This window comes from Lepisosteus oculatus, chromosome 15, assembly GCF_040954835.1.
Source record: "Lepisosteus oculatus isolate fLepOcu1 chromosome 15, fLepOcu1.hap2, whole genome shotgun sequence".
Classification (NCBI taxonomy): Eukaryota; Metazoa; Chordata; class Actinopteri; order Semionotiformes; family Lepisosteidae; genus Lepisosteus; species Lepisosteus oculatus.
In genome coordinates this window covers 5,178,883-5,192,667 of record NC_090710.1, presented here as the reverse complement: position 1 = coordinate 5,192,667, position 13,785 = coordinate 5,178,883, and the positions used below count along the sequence as shown (strand labels likewise).

The 13,785-nt window shown below is 36.1% G+C and overlaps 1 protein-coding gene across 3 annotated transcripts in view; it reads right to left on the bottom strand.

The window, feature by feature from the left end:
* fgf14 (fibroblast growth factor 14) overlaps nucleotides 1–13,785 on the bottom strand; it is a 216,104-nt gene that overhangs the window by 61,342 nt on the left and 140,977 nt on the right. Inside the window, exon 1 of one of the 3 annotated variants that reach the window (XM_006638899.3) lies at nucleotides 10,415–12,233. The exons of the other annotated variants lie outside the window; for them this stretch is intronic. Within the exon in view, the coding sequence (XP_006638962.1) occupies nucleotides 10,415–10,607 (193 nt within the window). The 5' untranslated portion in view covers nucleotides 10,608–12,233. Of the gene's footprint in view, nucleotides 1–10,414; nucleotides 12,234–13,785 lie in introns of those variants that run through there. 3 annotated transcript variants of the gene reach the window in all.

The window sequence follows — 13,785 nt, the reverse complement described above, 5'->3', positions numbered from 1 at the left end:
TTTCATTTTTTTAAATTATATAAAGTTAGCATGCCCAGAGGGGTTGGGCAACCAGTTGACCTTGGACCCCTAGAAGTTTTTTTTCTCCTTACTAAGGAGGTTTTGGTTCCTCTCCTCCGTTGTCTTCTGGTCTTCTGTTCTGTATTGACAAAATGTATGGTCACTTGCACTGTTAAGCACCTTGCGGCAACCTTATTGTGAAAGGTGCTATATAAAAATAAATTGAATTTAATTCAATTGAGCTGCACAAGTGCCTGCTGGTTTGTACTGTTATTATCCATGGGACCATCTTCCCCATTGTCCTGTTCTTATCTTGTATCACATTTCGACACTCTATGGTGCAAATATTTCACAAATTCATTTTTCACAAACATACAGTAAAAGCCAACTTGTCCACAAACATGCTGAGTTTTTGACCTACAGTACGGCAGTTAAGAAGGCTCTGTCCTGTAGTGTCCAAATTACAGGACACATACTGTACAGTATATGGAAATACCATACTAATGAAAAGTCAACATGGCTTTAGAAAAGGTAGGTCCTGACTCATTAACGTGTTATTTTGTTACTTAAGTTATTTTAATGGGCAACAGCAGTACATACCACTGATATGGTGAATTTCGATTTTTAGAAGGATCAAATTTGCTATGAAAAATTAATTTTTAAACTAGAGACAGTTGGCATTCAGATATATGTGTTATATTTGAAGTGAGAATGATTAACAAATAGAAGTACTGCTATTGAGTGAGTGTGTCGGTCAGAGGTCCACTGGTTGTGCCTTAGTTGCACTAAAAACACAATTCAAGTAAAGAAAATGAATTTTAAAAAGTGAGGTGGTCATTACTGTGGAAGTAACCCTGCTTAAAGCCCAGTAGGGTGTTGTCTGTGTTTCACATTCTTTAGCAAATTTCAATTTTTTTATTACAACCATTTAAAAAAATACACTAAAATGCAACAGTACCTTTATGTAAAAAAGCTCTGTAAAAGGCATAAATAATCAAAGGTTAAAATAAATACTGCATAGGTTTGAAATTCAAGAATTTCAAGGGTGCCCTACAGGGTCAGTCAATTGCTTCTGATGGGTGTTGTTTGTGTTTCTTATCCTTTAGTGAATTTAATATATGATAGTATTTCTTATGATACAAGAAAAAAAGAGCTTGTGTATTCATAATAAGAAAGGCACAGAAACAATGGTCACTGACTACGTTCATTGCAATTGAGAAAAAATAAGTCAAAAGATCCATTATACATACTATATAGTGTATACTGTATATAACACTCTCATCATAAAATAGTGCTTTTTTGGCTGAAAAAAGTAAGCTGTGATTATACAGACATTCGTCAATAATGGATACTGTTACCCCCTATTATTCTGTTAAGGGTGTACTCTATTCAAAATCTCCAAAGACACTTGAAAAGGCCAGCCTAGAGTACTGGGGACACAAGTAGAAACTATGGGAAACTGGAAAAAGCTTAGAGTAGGAGGAACTTTTTTACACAAAGGGATGGGAGAGCATGGAACAAGCTACCCATCTGTGTTTTGGAACTGATGCCCAGGCAACTGTTAAGAAAAGGCTAGATGAGATACCTTAATCAATTAGCTACTAAAAACCAAATGAACCAATGGCCTCCTCTTGTTTGTAAACACTCTTATGTTGTTCTGCATGCCCTGCTTCACTACATTAAGGTTCAAGGATATTCCATGAGTCCTTAAAATCAATTAGCACCCATTTCCTGCTTGAGCCCTGAGAACGAATGACTGGCTGCAGGGAATGGATGTGACAGCTTCAAGAGCAGTCTATTTTAAGGAACCTGACCCAATACACTCACAGCAATGCATCTGGGAGTAAACCCTGACACAATGCTGGTGCACAGCAGCAAAGAAAACACATGGCTTTTTTTAATTAGAAAACAATCTCCTTCTGGGAGGACCAACAGGAGGATGAACTGAGATACAGTACGTTCTCAGTACACTTCATTATTCTGATTCCTAGAGTGAAAAATAATCTTGACAGAGTCTGACAGACACCTGATTATGTACGGTATACTGTACAAAATGGAAAATGTGCTGAGAGCCCCGTGTATGACCTTAAAACTAGCCTTACTGATTGATTGTTTTCTGTCCTTCCTCTTTAGTCTTGCAACTTATGCAGCTCCATAGCTATTCTTGAGGCCAAAGACTTACAACACTTTGCCCTCGAGTCTAATTAAACTCTCCTATTGAGCACATATTAAAGACAGCTAAACACAGACACCCATATGCCATTTCCAAGGCTGACAATATGGCAGTATGATACTACAGTACATCTCCAAAACAGATGGATGTTTTCTATGTGGCGTCTGTAGCTTACAATCACTTCTACAACATACTTAAGGATTTTCCAGAGCAAGGGAAGCCTGACACATAGCAAAGAAAACAGTTAAGAGTTGCCATCAGAGACAAGCTCTGCTGCACACTGCAGCTACAGGCTTTCATATAAGACGTGACTGACCCACTTCAGGCTTTTCTGAAATGCTAGGAGGAGCTCTCCCAATGTTCCAGTGTCACAGCCATTTCAGTTTCTTCCATGATAATGCATAAAGAGAAAGCAAGCAGGAAAATTCATGGGAAAATGAATACGAAAAAAGTGCAATAAACTGATTGCTCCTGTATCTGTTTAGTGTTTCTCAGTACCATCCGTTAAGTAGAAGTATTCAATTAAATCACACTTCTGCTGTCATCACATTAAAGACTAAACACATATATAAACATTAAATAAAATACTCTGACAGTGCATTGATAATATGCTATTATTTTTAATATGTAGGTGCATCGAAAACAAGCTATTATTTTCAGGATAATGTCTGACCAGAACATCACTGTGTAGATTCAGTTAGTGTGTAGAAAATGCATACATTTAATTCCAATAAAGTGCAATTCCTTTATTCTGAAAAACAGTCTAAACATGGTTTAAACACAGAATGATGTTTGTTCCTAGCTTGTTATTAACTTTGCATTATGCCGGTCACAAAATATAAAGGCTAGCGTAGAGACATACACTCTCCAATCAGAACAGAACAGCAGTTCTTAATACATCAGCCCCATATTGCACTATGTGTGGTCAATCTGCCCATCAATAAATGACAGCTGAAGATAAAGGAAGTCCTCCAGAAAAGAAAATTAAGGTCAGCCAAAGAGAAAAACAGGTTTACTTCATCACAAACTGCTCTGTGGAAGAGGAGAACAGAATGTTGTATAGGAAAGGAAATGCTCAGAACCCCGTTATTGAGGCACTTGTAACAAAGAATGACAAAATTAATCTAATGTTCTAAATGAGACCAAATGTGGTAAGTGATTACAAGGAATTTTCTGAAAGTACTCTTCCATTCCATCTAAACATTAAATTGAAGGCAGCATTTAACACCTCATTAACTTGCACTGAAGTGCTTCACAAAGGTATGATGGAATCTTTCCAAAGTCTCTTAGCTGGGCACACCAGGGGCTTCTCCATCGGATTCATTTCTAAATGAATCACCAATGTTACATACAGACACAAGTACAATTAGGAAGTCCAGTACAGAAACTAAGCAATGATTACAATAGAAATAGAAAATCAACTTTCAGCTTTGGGACGCATAGCAGAAGAATCTAAAACTATTTATTTTTGCTTCTTTCTTTAATGGAATTTCATGGAATTAACTCCTATTTGTTCTATTACTGTACTGTTTATGCATAGATACATAAAGGCATTTCAGACAAGTAAGTCTGACTCCTTGATTATTTTGAGTGGCAAATAATTATTACACTGTCCTTGATTAAATGATGGTATTACTACCATTTTTGAACGTTGCTGTATTTAAGGTAAGGAGCCATCTCCTGCAGAGATATAGGTCACCAACACTTAGTCAAAGGTACAGTAAATGAACAGTACATCCCTGTTCTAAAACACAGGCAACAGTTGACTGCCGGAATTCATCTGAGGAACACTGACAAGTAGTGCATCTTCCAAGCCAACTCTCCCCCTAACTTTCTGGTGCACAAGGACGTGTGATGAGAAAAGCCTACAATTAGAAAATGTTACAGCTCCTGAAAATAACGTCAACATGGTCCTGGACTCGGCATTGCTTCAGAAGATGAGACTCCTGACACAATCTCACTGGGTCATATGTTCTCTCCTTTTTAGAAGAAGGGGTTTATTCTTCAGCATTTGCAAGCCTTGAACAATGTGCAGGGAGCTACTGTACGCCTTGGCATGTTTAGCATATGCACACATTTCAATGTAAAACGGAAGATGATGCAATCATTCTGGCTGAAGCAGGATGTCCCCCCACTGAATAACAATTACAGCAATAAAATAAGAATAAAATGGTACAGAGAAAAAGAAAAGCATTTTTTCCCTCTATAGATACACAAGTGTTTGTATTATTGGTTGAATTTTTCACAATCACATGTTATGACCTCAATATGTGCATAGAATACTCACCACTCTGAATGAAAACACTACGAATGCAGAATAATTTAAAACCAAGACTCCTACCTCCTATCAGTGCCAGCCTGTTATCCTGTGAATTAAAATTGTGGGAATAATATAATGCCCTTTGGAATCCTCCAATGAGTGTGGATTTTCTGTGATCTGGATGCCTAGCCAGGGGATTTCTTAACACACCATTATTAAAACAGCACCAAACCCTGGGTCCATGAGCCTTCTGTCATTTGCCCTTCAGAAACAGTTAATTCTGTTCAAGGAAATGGCTGAATATCAAACAGAAATACTCAGTCAGAGGCACGTTCACTTGGTTTGAGAATTGCCTTCAATCAGTAGGAAAAAGGATGAAAAATTCTTACTGAGAAAGAAAAGCTATACATTTGAGCTTGATTATAATAAAATTGTAAAACTAAGGCATAAACCCGTTCACATACACATAGAAGCTAACTACAGTTTAGTGTGCATTTGCTATACTCCATTTTTAACAACCAAAAGTAAAAAATGTATTTCGTTTTAAAGAGATTTGATAAGATAGCACAAACCCAGAATATAAGAACACATCCTTGTCATACAACAAAGCTAAAAGTCAAAGGCTGAGCCCACCAATCTGAAAGTGAAGTGTTTGAAAGAAAGGTCAGTGTATTTTACTTTGCCTAGTGGAAATCTTTTGTTTCAGTGCTTACTTCAATCTTGGGTAAAATGTTTATTAAAATACATTTAAATATAGCAATACCAGACTGCTACCAGTCAATCATGTTCGGCTAGGAATAACATAGCAAGTGTGCCTCAGAATTAGGTTTAATGAAATATGAAAATCATGATTACATGAAGAAAACATGACTTAGATTAGTCAGGTATGTGATGAACTAACAGTGTAAAATATCAATATAATTAAAAAAATTGAGTTATAGCAAACATTTCGATATTTTAAATCTTGTTAGATTACATTATAATAGTTGCCGTGCTCTTAATGTTTGTTGTTTACTAATCACGACAAGATATGAGATTCATATTTTGAATTCAGAAAACAAGAAAAAAATAACAAAATAACAATGATAGTGCTTTGCAGAAGAGACTTGAATTCCACCTCAAAAGGCCTGATTACGCTCATTTATATAAATAAAGTGGAAAATAATTTTAAGATAAATCTGTACAGTAATTACTATTTTCTTACACACCCCCTCCCCCAAATTACACACCCAATTTGGAAATGTCAGTTGTGTGTTTAGATCTCAAACCATAGCCCAAACCCCTCGTTGACACAGGGGGAATAAGAAAGGGCTCTGATCTGAACACCCATCAAATTGTTTATTGCGTGACAGGCCACAAGCTCTACAATGACTTAGAGCAAGTTCAGTTCTAATTGGAGGAGAGGTGCGTCCAGCGCTGATGTCACCACAAGCCTAAACTGCTGAAGTAGTCACGGAGGTGCTGGTCCACAAGGAGTCTGACTAATCCCAAACATAATCCTACGGTCCTGAGCTAATTGTAGCCTCAATACTTGGAGAACAAAATAGTCACAGCTGGTCAATAAAAAACCTAGACATGAACTTTTGATCCTTGTATCAGTGAGCTCAGCCTGTGCTCAGAGAGAGCAACTTTGCTCCAGACTCCAGGAGTTCATAATAAATTATAGTTTAGTATGAAGCTCTTTAAATTCAGATAAAGTGTTTTCCGCTTTTAATGAATTGAATATAATTGTCCAAATTATACAAAAGTCATTATAGTGTACCCTGAGACGGGTGATATAAAAATAATATTTCAGCAGCTTTCTAATGAAGTATTCTATAATTATTGTTTAATTTGAAGAATAATAATTGTTGAAATATTTCACATTCCCCTGTGCAGTTCCCAACATAACATCTACTTGACTTTCTAATACCTGTCTGGTGTAAAATACCAGACTAAATTATTTTAGGTCACTGAGGAAAAAAATGTCTGAGGTAAAATATGGCCTAACTGTGAATTACTTTCTGAGATCCTGCAGGATTTCTTTCCCACAGAACTCTGGAAAACACCCATTTTCTTTGCATTTCCAATTGACAAATTACTGAAAATGAAAATTACTCATTCCCTGTTGAGACACTATTTTGTTTAATACCTCTCTGCCTCTTGTAGTTCCTGACTTATTTTCTTGATATAAAGCCTTCCAAGGACTTACAGGGTGCTGAAGAACAGCAACAGAGCCATCCTTCTTTTTGTGCTAAGTGTAAGAATGCCTTAGTAGAGACATTTGAAAGGCACTCCCCTGTGGGTCTTGACACAAGCATTAATAATTGCTCACGAAAGCTTTTCTGAATCTCATGTGGATGTAAAATTAATAAGGTAACTCCCACAAGGCACTAAACCAATAAAAAAACAACAAAAAGTACAGTATATTTTTGCTGAATTCAAGGCCCGCATACTTGGATGAAAATGAAAGCATATTACCACGAATGCCTTCAAGATTTATTTTAAATTATCCAGAAAATGAAGACAAATAAAGTGAAATGCATTTAATGAATATTTAAAATTAATAACATTGAATTAATCTATTTAATTAAACTTAATAATAATTGTATGCATTAAGATAATCAATAACCACACTTGGTAAACTTTTCAATTGCCTGACCACAAATAAATTAAAACCAAGGATATATGTACATTTCTGCTTCCTTACGTCTGTCACATTACCTTTATAATCAAGAAAATAAAAGGCTTTGGTTTATTACGTTCCACTGGGGCAGCAGTTATGGTTCTGGACTTGTAAGTGGGTTCAGATCCTTGGCAAGACACTGCTGTTGTACTTTTGAACAAGATGCTTCATTTCAGTTGCTCCAGTACAATACTCAGCTGTATAAAAGGGTGAAAATGTAAGTTGTTTTGGATAACACTGTCCACAGATAAATAAATGTAAATGGATTAAGAATGTTTCAGTAGCCACTGGACAATCAAAGACGCAAAATATAATAGCATTGAGTAATGATAACAAAAGAGTCCAAATGGAATACCCAGAACTAACATTAAACTATCTTTTTTTTATATAATACTAGCACTGTAAACCTGACGATAATCTGTTGCGCTCATCTGCCCTGTAATCTGATAAACTCAAAGTAATTTTCCCTCTGTACAGTTAGATTTACGTCATTCGTTATTTTTTGACCAAAGGTTCGTATTAGCAAAAAGAACAGGAGGCTATCTACTGTATAGAATACCCTGTGCCTGTCTAGAACAGATTACTAAAACTCAGACCTATAATAGCAACAGAAGGCCATAGAATACTATCTTGCTGTATCAAAATGGATGAAATACCACAGGTGTAAATTTATCAAAACCTTACAGTCCCATTTATCTTCTCAAGTTCTTCTTATATTCAGTGTGTGTTTTGCTTAGGACCTATTTGTGTACAATTCCCCCCTGAAGACATCTGGCACTTGCTGGATATATAACATGCCACCCGGCATCTCCCCTTAAGGTTTTATTAGTTAAAGGCTCTGTACAATATGCCACAGTAACATTAATACTTCTAAACTACAAGAGTCTATGTCTCTAAAGCAAAATACCTGAATTATGAGCTCATCTCGGAGCAATCACCATTACATAAAAACACAGCAAGACCAACACAGCTGTGATTCTGCAGTTTTTCATCATTTGCCTACCGATCTTTCCTTTTCCTGTCATCTCATCCAATGTGTGAATGACTTTTTTCTTGATTTTAAAGGTAATTTTATGCTTAGACACTGAGACAATATTAATATTATCAAACAAAATTACAATAACACCACCACAGAGTCACAGAGATGTAGAAATATAAAATCTTTCTTAAATATTTTCAAATTCATATCAACCGAATTTTTATTGACGTACAACATGTGAATTTCGGTCTGTCCCAGATAGTCAATACTGTAGATGATTTTAGAAAACTGGTCGGTACTTCTTACAGGCAGTGCTCCTTACAGTTTTCAGGTTTTTGACTTCAATTCTATAACTTAATCAGTTAAGTGTCACAATATACAACGTTATTATCTTGCACGCAGCTGGTCCTTCTCTTTCATTTACAAATTTTGGGACACAACAATGCAATATGTTCAATTAAAGCTACCTGGGGCATTTTATGAGTAATTTTCATGTTTCTGGTAGTTCCCTCATTAATTACCACCATCATCAATCATAATAGTAATAACGTGTGTAGAAGGAAAAATATTCTATAACCCAATTATTTGGACAATAATATACTATATATATTATATTAAATATATATTATATTATTATAATAATATTTTGTTATTTGAATTTTATGTTGTCCAAATTTCATTTATGCAATATATGTACATCTGACACTTTACTGTATATAGTTTATCATATTTAAGATTATATTTTACTATGCACTATGTACAAATATGTTTGTATTTTTTTATTTGTGCAGAAGTCAGTATGATGACTAAAATGATTTGACTGTGACAACACTGACTCTGAAATAAGCAAAACAAGCTACATGTACATGCCTACAAACAAAAACCAGACAAGCTCATTTGGGGAGATTTACTGTATAACCTTAAGAATATATAGTACATGGTAAAAACAAGTCATCTCAGTTATGAGTTTGAAAAACAACATTTAAATCCAGACTTTATTATAGTGCCACCTAACTCAGTATTTTCACTTTGGTACATGTAGGTATTTAACGAGGGATTTGAAGCATGCAGTTCACAGTCCGATAAAACAGACGCTGTAAAGGAAAACATGACTTAATCATGCTCAGCAAATGAATTAAATGACACTTCCCTGGAATACAGGTGGAATTGAACAAACCAGACCACGTACCTCCAATTTACTGTATAATATAATCATGGCTTAGAAAAAGGAAATCCTTATTCTGTTTAGTGAGACTAATTTTGTGCTGACTTATTATTGCTATTGCACTTTTTGCTTTGTCATGAATGCTTCATATATAAGATTAAAAAAATAAGGAAGCACTTACTGAAGTATGTCTCATACTTCTATGTTACTAATAATAATAGCATTTCAGTCTCAAGCTTAAATGGTCAAGAAAGAAATACACTGAAATAGAGATATGGTCTGTACTGCAACAAGTTAAGCACCTGCTGTCAAAAAAAAAATACCAAATGCTAAAAAAGAAACACTCACTAGGGAAAAAAGATGGTTATAGGTTGCATGCATATTTGCACCTTTTTTTATTTAAATCTACCAAAACATCAAATCATGTATTCTCCTTCCAATTTTTGTAGACAAAAATTGCCCTATACGAAATGTACAGCTTGTAAGATTTTAATGACCGCAATTACTATACCACAAACCATGAAGGTTACACGGATGAAAATTTGACCTACATTGAGCTTCATAAACGAAGGTTCCTTGTTTACGTTAAAAAAATACTAAAAGCTATGCATAATATTAAATGAAAGATTTTATCAGCCAAAAATGTGGTTATTTTGCAGACGCATTAATTAATTTCCTCATTTTCCCGCTGAATGTGCATTTCACAAATCATATTCTTTGTTATACTGGGCTAGGTGGCCTACAACAATAGATTGTGACAGCCCTGCATATGCTGTCTCAGACATTACAGACGGTTAATCTGTAGTCTGTCAGTAACCTGAATTTCACAGCAAGTACATGTACAGTAGCTGTCTCTGATTCAGTGATTTTCATCTTACTGCCGGGAATTGTCTTCCAAGCATCCTACGACTGGTCAATTTGTTGTAGTTATTATAATAGCGACAGATAGCACTAGGATCAATAACACTTTTTTTTAGGAAAACTGATTTTCCCTTCTCGATGAATTGACAATGTTAATTTTATTCTTCTTGCACTAATCAAATTCGTTTTATACCCTACAGTTGCACGCGAGTTACGAACAGCGTTAAGTCGTATCTAATGGACATGAATATTTCACGGTTAATGTTTTCTGCATGCAAACGTATCGCCTTGCGTTCAAGAGATTATCACACCTTGTCTCCGTAGTCTTCTCTTTCTGAGGCCGAAGATTCTGACTTTGGAGAAGATATCGACCAAGTTCCCATTGCAGAGACCCCGGTTCTTGCTGGGGCTTTTCCTCCTCCTATTGGTGGAGGGTCGGTCTGCGTGCTGTTCTCGAGCCTGTCTCTTCTGCCGGATCAAACCGCTGGCGATCGCCGCTGCCATTTCTCACAAAACAAAATTGTGCACCTCCGAACAAGGAAAGACTACCGACAAAAACAAGCTCCCCTCGAGTTCGTTAAAAAACACTCTCCCAATTCCTCCTTGCTCACTGGCCCATTGTTGTGGCTTAAATGACCCAACAGTCCTTGATTTCTGAAGATGTATATATTGTCCGATAACTACCTTTTAAGAGAGACATCCGTCACTGCCTATTAATTTAGACGTGGTATACCGACATTGTCAATAATCAAATCTTCCGTTTATTAGTCAAAGGTTAATATTACTTAGGGAACGACTGGATCCCAAACTTACAAACAATTGAAGTTAAGGTAAATAAAATGCGTATACCTGCACATTTCTTTTCAGTTCAAAGGCTAGGATATTTGCAGTCCTCTCACTTCACCAGGGAATCGAAAGCCGGCTAAAATCACAAGCCGTTTTCTCTCAAATATAATTGGCACATTTTTTTTCTCCTATTGTCTTGTGCTCTTTGATTGTCGGCTGGTTTTTAGAACTCAGCACGCTGGACAGTAATTTCCATCCCGGAGTGTATAATCAGGCATCGAAACAAACAAAAGCAATTTTCTTGTAATTATTACTTCTGGAGGACGCCTGCTTGTCTCCCAGGTGATGATATGTGATTACGATGTTTCTTCTCCGATATTCACCAAGTTTAATAGCAATCCGCGCCAGTTTTCTAAAAATGGATGATTGCTCCCGGGCAACATCAAACGTTCACTTATCTTCACAATGTTCATCATTTTCAGCAGTAATGATAATGAAACAATCTTAATACAGCCAACAGCTAAAGGGGTGTCGTGAGTTGTTTCAAAAACTTATCCAAACAAAACGATTTCCAGGGACCTACATCTTCTTGCTATATTCCATTTTGATCAGAGGATGGTGTCATCGTCTCATCGAACATATTTCTGTTTATTTTTCAATAACTACAGCCATAAAAATAAAGACGGGCTGATTAGAGAAGTAATCACTAACCGGAGTCTTGTGAAGATGACGTCTGACCCGTGTGACAGCACCGTACAAATAAATAAACTTTAGGAGACTCCCAGGTGCGGAATAAACAACGGATGTTTATAGATTTTCATTTCATATTGCTCAACAGCAACTAATCAACGTAAAACTGGACAGAAGACGTATTAGCTGGTGTGCACTCTCCTTTGTTCAAGATGAGTTTCATTTCACATTTACTTTTTATTTTCGCGCAGGAAAAAGCGAAGAGAAAAAAATATTTTTGTTCAGCAGCCTAGAATAATGAGCGTCTACGAATCGCGGACATCAACAAGTCTTAATGACTTACTTATTTGTCACCGTTTATAGGACGAAGAAGTCTTCTCCACCGTTACTGCCAGGCGAAACCTACGAAAGCACTCTGGTGTTTGTGAGCTGGTAGTAAAATTCAACACTTGTAAGATAGCTTCAGCTGTGCAGGAACTAACGCCCCCGCTATAAACGTGATCATAACAGGCAAACGCTGGAAACCCTTTAACATCTACAGCATGGGGCGTTGTTAAGGACGCTAGACTACATTCAATTCACCAGAATGTAATCCTGAGCAATTTTCACCACCAAATAAAATCATAAACTGTATCCTACAAAAAGGAAACGTGTACACTAAGAAAATAATAAAAACAAATTACAGTGATTTGTTTCCTGGCGTGGTTCAGAAGCAAACCGGACGGTAAGATTGTACACTGTGTACTGATTCCCTTAACTACTTCAATGCCTGTAAGATTTGGATTTCGGCCAAACAAATGCTGTATTTGCTTCAAGAACATGAGGTATAAAAATATATGTACAATATCGATCATTTCTATAAAAATTGGAATATACATATGCTTTATGAGATATAAAATGTCCAAAGGAAACCCCCACATTTCGAATGAATTATATTTTAAAGTAATATTATACAAATACTGTATGTATATAAATATGGATAATATATATTAAGTCTGTTGAAGAACTTTCTTATGAATCTGGTGGTATTCGTTCCGAGTCACATATTTAATTTCAGCACCACGGCCAGCGCTTCACGCGAAATTCAGACCAGAAGCAAAATAGATTAGACACGACATGAACATTTAACAGTTCGAGATATAAAGGGTACATATACATATACATTCAGTAACACGCCACTGAATTCCTAAGATCACTGTAACTAAGGGATAACAAACCAGACAAAAACGTAAATGCGTATGTAAATAATTCTTCATGTAAACTAATCTATTATGAAAGAACCATATAAACTTTATATCGCTAGATGGATCTAGAAATGAGCACATGACCAGTGCACTGTTTATAACTTCAAGCCTTAAACCACTAGCATTTCCAGTATACAAGCTTTCCATTTCAAGGTTCCTTACCAAAGCATAAACCACAAACAAAAAAAAACTCAAGAGAGCCATCTGGTGTTCGTCCTTGTAATGGGTGAGCCTGTTCCGACTAACACCTTTCAATATCAGACGGCACACCAGTCCTGATGTTTTAATCACATATTGGGAATCTCTCTTAAAGCTCATAAAGCATAAAAATGCAGGCACAAGATAACAGTATTTACGTCTTAAATATATTGTAGTACAGCGCCGTTCTACGACAGTGATTAGTCTAGCTTGCACAGCAATAACTTAAACTAGAATCGGAAATCAAATTCATATATCATGTAATATAACAACATATAACACTTCCACATCTAATAGTGTTAAGAAAAATACAAATACAGTATGTCAAAGTAGGTTCTAGTATGAAGTCGAGTCATCTTGTGGACTGCCAAGAAACACGTCGAGATTAATTCAGCGCTGATATCGGGGAAAAGAGTAAAGCAAATAACGTTTTGGCTGTACAGCCTTCTTCATGAGCATAAATGACAATGACAGAGAACAATAGTTTTGGTGGGATTAACCTCTGCTTGTTGCTTTGTATATCCAAATACACGATTAGTCTGCGTTTTATCAAATTGAAAGCAATGTCTTAAAACGGAAAATAAATCAGACCAACCCCTAGTGTACAAGCTGCTGTTCTCTAGCGGGTTTTCATATTTTATAAACCACAATCATTGTATGAGTGATGTTAACATAAAAAACAACGCTCCTTCCGCCTTCGGGACATATACTGTATATTGCGCATTATTATCACAGGCAAACATTTAGTTTGTTGAAATTAAATT